Raw genomic sequence first — 11,662 nt, 5'->3', positions numbered from 1 at the left:
GATTTGATGTCTGTGTGATTACATGGCTGTTTGAAATTGCTAACGGCTTCTAATTTTTTGGGATTTGGCTTTACACCTTCGGCGGTTACTATATGTCCAATATATTCTAATTCTGGTTTGAGAAATTCGCATTTGTCCGGCTGTATTCTGAGTCCGAGTTCGCGTAGGCGTTGCAATACTATCGCTATTGTGCTCTTCAATCGACTGTCCGTGTATTACAATGTCGTCTAAATATACGAAGCAATGTTTATTTATGAGTCCTCTTAGTGCGGTATCCATCATGCGTTGAAATGTTGCAGGTGCATTCTTTAAACCGAATGGCATCCTATTGTAATGATAGTGTCCTCGTGGTGTGGAGAATGCTGTGTACTTTTTAGAGTCTATGTCCATCGGGATTTGGTGGAATTCGGAGGATAAATCGAGGGCTGAGAAGAATTTTGCGTTGCCTAGTTGGGATAGTATGTCGTCTATGTCAGGTAATGGATATGCGTCCTGGTCAGTTAGTTCGTTTATTTTTCTGAAGTCTATTGCAATTCGCCATTTCTGTTTCCCTGAGGCGTCTGCCTTTTTTGGTGCTACCCAGACTGGTGAATTGTAAGGAGAATCAGATGGTTCTATAATGTTCTTTTGTAGCATTTCGTCAATTTGTCGTTTGATTTCTTCTTTATGGCATACAGGCGGTCGCTAAGATTTTGTGTTAATGATTTTATTTTCTTTTAACGTTATTGTGTGTTTGGCAATGTTAGTGCATGGTAATAAGTCGGTCTCTAGATTGAATACGTCGAGGTAGAACAGCAATATCTTTTCGATTGGTTCACGGAGGGTTTTCTCTATATGCGAAAGTCTAACTAAATCTTTAAACGTGGAGACTTGATCGTACGTATTTGAATTTCCGATAAAATTAGTCATTTTGGCTGGGCACTCACCACCATTGATAAAGCATATCGTTGTTGGTTTTCCTTCCAGGTAGACTGTTTTTGACACTGCTTGTTTTGGAGGTACGTCGTTTTTCTGTTGCAATAAAAGTATATTATTGTCAAGCTTTAATTGTTGATTCGAGAGTTCAAATTTGAATTTAGATAGGGCTGGCAAACCGAGTATGCCGTCTTCTATAATTGGAAAGTTGTCTTCTACCACAAAAAATTCTAGAGTTTTGCCAAATAGTTTTATCAAAGCGTGTTCGTTGGTTTTAAATTTAGAGTGTCCCATCGAGAATTTCCGTTCTTTTGTTATTCTTGGTCGTAATACGCATCTTCGCTTGAGTATATTAATTCCTGCTCCGCTGTCAATGAGGAATTTATGTCGCTGTCCGTCGGATCGTAAAAGTACTGTGGGTAGTCTTCCCGTTGTGGCGTTAATTCGTAGGTCTGGTCTGTTGGATTCTCTATTTCTTCCTTGTGTGTCTCGAGATTGTGGACTGCTGGTGGTCTCGGAAATTGGCTGGGTGTTCGAAAATTTTTACATTGACTGGAGACATGTCCGATCTGGTTGTATTTGAAGCATTTTAATTGTGTCCTTTGGGCAAGTGGTATTTGTTCGGTTTGTCGGAAGCTTCTTGGCATTGGATTGGGTGTTGGAGTTGGTTTTTTAGTGATCGGATTAGGATTATTGGTTGTTAGTCGTTGCTGCTCAGGGAGTCGTAATCGTTCTATTGGTTTTGGTCGTCGATTTCTATCTTCCCCGAAGAATCGCTCGATGTCGGTGGCTTTCTTTTCGGCTTCAAGGATATTGTATGGTGGATTGGCGAGTAGTAATTGTCCTATTTCGCCTTTCAGGCCTCGGATAAAATCGATCACGGAGTCTTTTAAAATCCTGTCGTTCATAGCTCGTCTAGTAATTTCGTCACGGTATTCGTTCGTTGTACTGTATTGTAACTTATTGAGTGCTCTGCGGAACCTGATGATATAACTTTGCAGACTTTCGTCGTGACGCTGTCTCGTTTCGCGTAGCTGGTCTTGATGTTCTCTAACAGAGTCTTGGGTGGCTACGTTTCGTCTTAGGGCATCGTACAGGTGTCCGTATTCGTATATCGGCATATTGCAGAATTTGATCATTTTTAATAGTAGCGTGGGTTCGCTATACATGGCTCGTAATTCGCGTACTTCGCGTATGAATTCTTCTACTCCGATATTGTCTTCGCCGTTTAATTGCGGAATACATGCTATCGCGCCTTTGGCCCGTAAGCTCGGAGAGGCGAATTGCGGTGGACGGTCTTCGTAAGAGGGATGGTTGTCTTCTTCTGTTCGAATTGGAACGCATGGTGGGGAAGTTCTATCTCTCGCGGCAACAGATTCGTCCATAGTAATAAGGGAGCCTAGTTCTGTAGTAGCGTCGCGTCCTATTTTTATTTTGAAGATATTTTTGCCTAATAGTTCTATTTCCGCTGCACGCTTCTTATTTTCGCTGTCGGCCGTCCGTTGTGTCTCTTCTACACGTTGCGCAAGAATTTCAATTTGTTTTTGTATCACGTCGAATATGGCACGAATCGAATTGTCCGTACCTCCGTTTGTAGAAACGGTTTCAATAGTTTCGACTTTGTCTTTTCGTGATGCGGGCATGATACTAATTGAGCTTATTGAGTCTGAACTACTGTTGCTATTTGGTCTCGAAGCGCTTGAGAAACTGGGTTTTCTCACACGGTATCGTGAAAATGAATCCAGATTTTTCAGCTTACCGTAGTAGCTATGACCGTTGAGGAGTCTCAGCGATGTTTCCTCTCTGGTTGGTTCTAGATTCCGAATCTTATTCGTAGGCTTGCTCTGCGCTGACCGTAGTCCTCTCGTCTAGTTTCACCGTAGTGGAACGTTGAAAGTTGCTGCAGGGCTTCGTAGTAGCAAAGATTCGCACTGGGTCCGATTATCCTTCGATCTTCAACGATGCGCGTACGCCGAAATCGTAATTTCGTTTGCACTGAAGTGAATAGATCCTGGCACGGATCGCCAAAAATGTCGTGTAAAGTTAAGGTAAAAATAAGGAACTTGTTAATTTCCGAAAAGGAGATGAAGTTCTTTTTATTTTTTACTCAATTTATACAATTTTTTCGGTTCGCGATGATACGCTTTCGATACTTGGATTAGTTAAGAATTTTTTTTAGACTGACTGGATGATTTTGAAGGGAGCATTTATATTCTTCCATTCGTTGGAGTGGGAGAAGGTTTTGTTTATACTTAGTGTAAAATTCGGAGAACGGCTGGAGTGATCGAATGCCACTCAGGCGGCTGAGAACGGATGCTGACCGGACGGTCACACGCGATAAGGCGTTCGGAATTTCGGTTTGTTATATACAGCTGCTCGTCCAAATTCGTACAATTGGACGAAATTTCGAAATTGGACAAGACAATGTATCCCGTGTCAACAATGTAAAGTCACCAGGCACGTATCCTCACCCGTCGGAACATTCGGAGAGTTAGCGGGCCGTTTCGAACACTTACACATAGACATTATCGCGATGCCATATTCAAAAGGCTACCGATATTGTCTAACGTGTATCGACCGTTTTTCGCGTTGGCCCGAAGCCATTCCCATCGCCGACATGGAGGCGGCAACCGTCGCTTCGGCTCTCCTTTCCACGTGGATATCTCGTTTCGGCGTGCCTTTAAAAATAACGACCGATCAAGGACGCCAGTTCGAGTCGAACCTATTTAACGAACTATGCCGGTTGCTCGGCATCAGACATTTGCGCACGACAGCCTATCACCCCGCGTCCAACGGGATGGTAGAGCGCCTGCACCGACAACTAAAAGCAGCAATCAAATGCCACGATACGAGCAACTGGGTGGATATCTTGCCGATAGATCTATTAGGCATACGAACTGCTATTAAAGAGGACCTAAACGCGACGGCAGCCGAAATGGTTTATGGCACCGGCATACGATTGCCGGCAGAATTTTTTATACCGACTAAACAACAGGCCAATTCGGAATTCGCAAGTCGCCTAAAAGACCGAATAGGAAAAATCAGGCCTCATCCAATTACGCGACACGGCGAAAAGAGAACCTTCGTGTTCCGCGACCTCGAAACATCGCCTTATGTATTTCTGCGTCGCGACGCCATCGGAGACCCCTTACAACCACCCTACGACGGGCCGTATCAGGTTATAGAGCGAGGAAAAAAGACCTTCACTATTAAAATAAATAATAAAAACGTAATAGTGTCCATAGACCCGCATTTCTATTTAACGATAATATTGAACACCATAGCACGGAAAAGCGCAATGTAACAATACCGCCCGGTGCCCGAAACGAACAAAGCGAAGGGGACTCAAGAGTTCATCACACCACACGCGCGGGCAGGAGAGTTCGATTTCCTGATTGGTTTCAGGCGGGTCTCGGATAGGCGTTAGGAGCCGGCGAACGTGCACCCTTGCCTGTAACATTTATACATTTTTCATTTATATAGCGTTATCACTGGTAAGGGGGTACTGTGGCGGCACGGGCCACGGAACTTTTCAACGGCTCCGGATGCAAAGCGCGACGCCGCCAAAGCGCAACACCGACGTGCCCAATGTACCATCGATATCTTCACACTCTTTCCGCCGAATTCTCGGAAGAGCATACACGTGCCAGCACTGGCGGCACATCTAATGAATGCACGCAAATGGGGGATATCGATGGGCTACGAAGGGAAGAATCTGCGCGATCCGAAACAAAAGCAGAGTCAGTCTGTCTTGCGCCATTAAATGTGTAACTCCTCGGTACTATTTGCATAGCAACGCGTCGAATGATCTCTCGGTGTCTATCGTTATTTGTTAGTTGTTACCTATTGTCTGTTAAGTGTAATTGTTAGTTGTTAATTGTTAACTCTGATTGTTGATTAGTTCTAATTAAACTATTGTTCGTTAAAAACACCAAGAGTAGTTCCTTACGCACCTATCACCATACCACCTCAGATCATTAATATTAACATTGCACTTACAATTTGCAAGCGGTCAGATTATCAAGTTAAAGCTAATATCGACTAAAATTAGAAAATTTCTCTGGTGGCAACGAAGTTTAAAAATCTTATGCAATAATAGAAAAGTAATAAAAAATAAAATCGTGCTTAGATATAATTCCAAACCTTTGAAATGTGTGAATTGAAATCTTCTATGAATAAGCGTTCTTTGTAATACTTTTATATCTCTGATAACGAATAACGCTCTCCGTAACGACATATTAAATTATAGTATTTACAGAAAAAAATAAAAAATTTGTACAATATACAACGTGTTCAGATTTGATTAATTATGACAGATGTAATTCTGACAGCAAAATTAGAAAATTCCACGTCAGATGAGAATCGAATAAAGTACGCAAACATTAACAGCATTGACAGATTCGATACTGAAAACTCGATATTTTCAATTCGATTTATCGTAAAGATGTTGTGTGCGCGCGTGTGTGTGTGTCTTCATCTATTTTCTGTTACTGTCTGATACGATCAAATACGATCAATTATATAAAATATAAAGTATAGAATTTTATATTTGCGATAAATACATTACACGTTTCTGAGTATTAAATTTCGCTCTTTATTTTGAATCATCCATATCCATGACTTGACATGTATTCGAAACAGAATCCGAATTAATTATGATGAATTATGATTAATTATGATTAAAATAATATAAATTAACAATGACAATAAACTAAGAAAAATTATAATATATAGAAATGGACTATTACATTTTAATCAATATTATCAAAATCTATTGTATATTTGTTTCATGATTGAATTGTTACAAATTCAGTTATGCCGTTTACATTGTATATTACTTGAAGGAAAAAACAAATCGTACAATGTTTTACTAAATTATTGATAATTAATGCTATTGATTATTTCTAAAAAATTGCCGTTAATTATTGGTGCAGTTTTACTTATTTAGAAAAATGTTTGCGGCTGTTTCAAAACCTTATAAAATTAATGATCATTTTTTTAGACACGCCGTGACATAGTAGTAGAAAGTAGCAATAAATATGTTTATTGTAGACCATGTGATCTAGCATCTCAAAAAAGTATTAGGGATTTTGCAGAGCAATTTAAGAAAGATATATACCATATCCTATGTTAGAGTATGAAATGAAATGAAATAACATAGCTTTGTTATATGTATAAAGTGTTCATCTATTTTTGAATACTAAATTGGGAAGAAATTCTTCCTGAACTTATTATATCTAAATCAATAGATCTATAGCATAATTTGTATTATCTGTTTCCATTGTAGAACACAAGAAAAGAAAGCTTCACATTCTTATAAATAATGCAGGAGTAATAAGATGTCCTAAGATGTATACCCAAGAAGGAATTGAATTGCAATTTGGTGTGAATCATATAGGACACTTATTACTAACAAATTTATTGTTAGACACTTTAAAAGATTCTGCACCATCAAGGATTGTAAATGTTTCAAGTAGTGCACACAAGCGTGGCAAAATTAAATTCGACGATTTGAATAATGAGAAAACCTATGAGCCTGGCGAAGCATATGCACAGAGCAAATTAGCTAATATTTTATTTACAAAGGAATTGGCAAATAAATTGAAAGGTTTTGTCATTTTAACAGAAAATAAAATTTATTTTTGAATAAATAATACAATCGATAAAGCATTATTTTTTATGTCATATAGGAACTGGTGTTACAGTGAATGCCGTCCATCCTGGTATAGTACGAACAGAAATAACGCGATATATGGGAATTTATCAAAACTTTTTAGGTAGATTGGCTGTAGATACTCTTTATTAAAACCAATAGTACATTAAAGTATGACATTCGAAGAATATTGTATAAAATTTTCACGGAGAAATATTAAAAAATACGGCAATGGCAGTAATTATTCGGACGTGTCTCGGAAAAAAGTAGAATTGCTCATAACTTGGTGCTGCATCATCTGAAATCAAAAACTCAAAGTTCATTCGTTAGGTAACAGTTTTCCCCAGGTAACGCTGGGAGGGTTTTTCGAAATTTCAATTTTTCACTTTTTTGGAACACTTTGAAGGGAAAATTAGCCGCAAATTTTTCAACAAATTTTCGCAAAATCGGCTAATGACAATAAATCATTCTTTCAAGCAGAAGGAAAACGGGAACTATTAATGCTTTTGAATTATATAGCTACCTCTTGTCCTCTCCCTGAACCTACCTAGAAGGAGTTTACCACTCGTCATCGTAACCCTCCGCCAAATACCAACAATAAGAAGCTGTCCCTTGATGATAAAATATATTCAAAGCCAACGATATTTACAATATAATCATCGGAATAGCTCAAGCGACCGACAACTATATCGATCAAATATTTCTCTGCTGTACTTACTATATACTTAATACGACGATTGTGTAATTAATGCATAAGAAATAATAAGGCGATGGTAGATGTATCGTTCAATGTTTCAATATGTCGGAGACGAAAGGACGCCGGGGCCCCTCCGAACCTCCTAACATTGTAATCTAGAGTCTACTATAGCCGTAATGAAACAATCGCAGTTATCCAAGCAGATGGTAACTGTTCGGGATTCATGACGGTGAACTTTGGCTCGGGGCGACAGCCTGCCGCCCAACGTAGCCACGGTCAACGGGACGGGCGATCCGTCTAACAAAGGTGCGGACCGGTGTTATGACCCTCATTAAAGGGGCAAAAATAAATAAGAATCGCACTTTCCCCCAACTCTGTTGTCATTGTATATTCTCAGAAGCATTCTCGGATTTTCCGTAATTAAGAAGGTTTCGCATACCTGCTGCACAATACGTCTGTCCTTTAAACCGTGTTTCATACACCAAACAAATGAACAACTGCTTAGGCTTTACCAGCCTGTTAATAAGGGGGCCCCCTTAAGAGACTTAACCCAGGCAATGGTGGCAAACATGAAGCGAAATGGCGTCTATATAAGCCCGACAACTAGCTCGGAGATCACATTCCCAATTCGACTATCGAACAGAACGTTTGAAAGTTCTTGACGCTTCGAAGTTCTTGACGTTTGAAAATTCTCGACGTTCGAAAGTTCTTGGTGTTTGGAAGCGCTTCGCGATTGAAAGCGTCCTTATACATCTTCACCACACTTGGAGCAGTAAGTATTTTATTTCCTTCAAATCGTTTCTTCCACTGATTTTTCAAACAATTTGTTTGAAATTATTTATTTTATTTCCTTATTTATTATTTATTTATTTTTTATTTATCTATCTTAATTTTATTTTTCCAGATTCTTCTTCGCATTTGGAAGTACTTCGAGTTCGAAAGTTCTTCACGTTTGGAAGCGCTTCGCGATTGAAAGCGTCCTTATACATCTTCACCACACTTGGAGCAGTAAGTATTTTATTTCCTTCAAATCGTTTCTTCCACTGATTTTTCAAACAATTTGTTTGAAATTATTTATTTTATTTCCTTATTTATTATTTATTTATTTTTCATTTACCTATCTTAATTTTATTTTTCCAGATCGTGCCTTATAACAAAACGATGGGAGAGTGCCCGCTTGGTTACAATAGCTTGCACATCAGAACACAATCTCCAGACAGTTTACCACCGAATTACGTTATGGTGAGCTTTATTTGCCCATGTGGTGAATTCATCTCGGAATTTGGCCTGCATCGCTACCTTTTATACCATCTGACGGGAAGGACGGGACGAAGATCAGGCAGCCCAGCAGCACGTCCATATCTCCAGTTGCTCACCAGGTTGCAAGCAGAAGCAATTCTGGGGCGTCGCAGGAATACGAATGAAGATGAACAAGAAGAAGAAGAAGAAGAAGAAGAATACTCTCCTGATCGCTAAACTAATTAGACTTGGGGACTACTTCATATGGGAACTACTACTTACTTTACTTGGGAACTGTAAATAGATGTTGTCTATAACAGGCTCATCACACATAAGTTGTATTGTACATTATAGTAAATAAACTTTATACTTCTACTTAAAAGATAGATTCTAAATTTTTCTTTATCCCTTCTATCCCGTCAATTCCAATTTATCATATAATAGGTTATAACTTCTGTCCAGTTTGTTAAAATTTCTTTAACAACTTCTGCGCTTCCTGTTTAGCATCTCGATCATCTTCGTTCTTTGCAGGATAATCAAGGGCCATTTTTAAATATTTCGTAGCTAGCTCTTTTTAATTTAATTTTAAGTAGGTTTTTCCCAACATTAATAAATTTTGACTATAGAAATTGGGATCAATTTCCTCTGCAGTTTCAAAATATTTTAGAGCTTCCTCGAATGATGAAGATGGCGGTTCTCCAAATATTACAGATGCAATTTTTCTTTGATACCATGTTAAATCAGAAACTTGATAGCACCAAGTACCAAGCACGTACATAAGTGTTGGTTCTTTTGGATTTAGTTCCATTGCTCTCTGCGACATTAAACATATTCGATACAATTGCTTGACATTGTGTCAGGGAATGAAATATTTATAAGTATATATATATATATATATATATATATATGTCGGATCATCACTGGAAATGGGGTTGTGGGCGTCAAATGAATCTTCTCGAGGATTAGCCATTGATATGGTACACACAGGCGTAGTTTATTACAATGATAGAATTATTACAGTCTTAAGAATTGATCACGGCGGTTCGGCACTCGCGACACCAGTGACGATGCTCTCGGGCTAAATAACGAATCCGCGGCCAACGGGATGACAACAGAACGTACTCACAAAGTCCAAGTCTGAGAATGATCACTGATCGCGAAAGCGTTACTCTTTGATCGATGAGATCGCGAGCGAGAATGCCTTTCCCGTCCCGATGATGCCACACAGGAAAACTATAACGGGGTGTGTCTAAGGATACGAGATCATCGGATTCGTCGAGAAAAGCCTTCGTTCAGAAAGTAAGGGAAATTGACGTTGCTGCTAATTGGTCAATCTCCATATCGGTGGTTAGAAAAGGATGCCAGCCGCCCTCGAGGGAAAGTTGTTAGTGGGAGACGCCGCTCGTTGAAAAGTATGTCTCCCCTATCTTCCCGTAGTTGGGACAAAGACCGTTTGTCCGTTTGAAGGACTTTAGTTAACTAAACCTTAAGATTTATAACGGGCCCTCGGGCTAGCCGAACATGTACTGCGGAGACGCATCGACATCTGGCAATCATCTTACTCGAAGAATAGGGTCTGCACGTGGCGAGCCACGGGACAGAAACCGTTGGAATGTTTACTGTCGCGTGTCGCCACAAATATTTCTTTTAAGGAGAGCTATAGAATTACTCCATACCTTTGTTAGGCAAAGCGTTCATCCCGTGACCGCGGCTACGTTCGGCGACTGACTGTCGCCTCGAGCCCAAGCTCATTATCACAATTCTCGAACAATTACAATCGGGTTGAATAACTACAATTGTTCAATTACAGCTATAGTAGACTCTAGGTTACAATGTTGCGGGATTATCCAAAATGAATATATATATATATATATATATTCATCTCCGAGATGAAAGAGCACCGGAGCCTTATATATATATATATATATATATATATTAATATATTATCATGAAATATACCAGCATATGTTTCTTAGTATTATATGACTCTTTTATTTGTGCTTTTACTCCTTCATAAAGAGTCTTAGAATTAAGGAGAATCGATGCTCATTTGTGTGCAGCCCAATTATCCTCTTTTATCTCAAGTGCTTCAAGTATTAAATCATAAGCTTCGAAAATTAATTTCTTTCCATCCACTTCACTCACAATTTTAGACAATTTATACATTGCTCTACACAAACGCCATATAATTTCAATATCACCGCTATCCTATAAAAATATTCAATTTTATTATCTACATTTATAAGTGATATACATAATGTCATTACTTTATAATTTATTAGAAGGTCATGTATTTCCTGGTATTGTTCTTGCTCGTATAATGCATCGGCTTTTGCTATTAGAACTTCTTTTGTAGTTATGATTGCTTCGTTGTCACCTCTCTTTTTTGTAAGACCCCAAATACCCATAGCAGTGAACGACGATATGGTACATAATTTTGTTGTTAACATGTACTGATTGCTGCTCTAATAATGAAAACTAATTGAATAATTTTGTATAATATATTAAAATTTATAGATCTGTGGCGGCACGGGCCACGGAACTTTTCAACGGCTCCGGATGCAAAGCGCGACGCCGCCAAAGCGCAACACCGACGTGCCCAATGTACCATCGGTATCTTCACACTCTTTCCGCCGAATTCTCGGAAGAGCATACACGTGCCAGCACTGGCGGCACATCTAATGAATGCACGCTAGTGGGGGATATCGATGGGCTACGAAGGGAAGAATCTGCGCGATCCGAAACAAAAGCAGAGTCAGTCTGTCTTGCGCCATTAAATGTGTAACTCCTCGGTACTATTTGCATAGCAACGCGTCGAATGATCTCTCGGTGTCTATCGTTATTTGTTAGTTGTTACCTATTGTCTGTTAAGTGTAATTGTTAGTTGTTAATTGTTAACTCTGATTGTTGATTAGTTCTAATTAAACTATTGTTCGTTAAAAACACCAAGAGTAGTTCCTTACGCACCCATCACCATACCACCTCAAACTGGTGACCCCGACGTGATTTAACGTGATATTTAGTGAAAGAGGTGACCGTGATAGTGCTATCGTTTTTAACCACCGATTTTGAGTGCACCGCGACGATGGAAAGTAATACACAGGGAACCATAGCCAGCCAGGTGATCAGCATGTCTCCACTGCTACCCACGAACACGG

General features: G+C 39.3%; 1 protein-coding gene and 1 pseudogene across 1 annotated transcript; one reads left to right on the top strand and one right to left on the bottom strand.

The window, feature by feature from the left end:
* The first annotated feature begins 3,712 nt into the window (after positions 1–3,712).
* Positions 3,713–6,759, top strand: LOC117238992 (retinol dehydrogenase 13-like). Its single transcript, XM_033504250.1, has 4 exons — positions 3,713–4,093; positions 5,918–5,993; positions 6,203–6,523; positions 6,606–6,759. Exons 1-4 carry the CDS (start codon positions 3,713–3,715, stop codon positions 6,719–6,721), a joined length of 894 nt encoding a protein of 297 aa, XP_033360141.1. The 3' UTR covers positions 6,722–6,759.
* Positions 6,760–8,932: 2,173 nt separating this feature from the next.
* Positions 8,933–11,025, bottom strand: LOC117238993 (annotated as a pseudogene).
* Between the last annotated feature and the right edge of the window lie 637 nt (positions 11,026–11,662).

This window comes from Bombus vosnesenskii, unplaced genomic scaffold (assembly GCF_011952255.1).
Source record: "Bombus vosnesenskii isolate JDL3184/JDL3185 unplaced genomic scaffold, Bvos_JDL3184-5_v1.1 scf7180000013810, whole genome shotgun sequence".
NCBI classification, from domain to species: Eukaryota; Metazoa; Arthropoda; class Insecta; order Hymenoptera; family Apidae; genus Bombus; species Bombus vosnesenskii.
Note: the sequence above shows the minus strand (reverse complement) of the source record. Positions and strands in the feature narration are given on the sequence as shown.

Bases quoted from the DNA above. Each gene is read 5' to 3' on its own strand.
- LOC117238992 (XM_033504250.1), top strand. From the start codon at position 3,713: ATGGTAGAGCGCCTGCACCGACAACTAAAAGCAGCAATCAAATGCCAC. The intron at 4,094-5,917 runs GTTATAGAGCGA...TCATTTTTTTAG, and splicing joins CCTACGACGGGCCGTATCAG to ACACGCCGTGACATAGTAGT. The intron at 5,994-6,202 runs GTATTAGGGATT...TTTCCATTGTAG, and splicing joins TGATCTAGCATCTCAAAAAA to AACACAAGAAAAGAAAGCTT.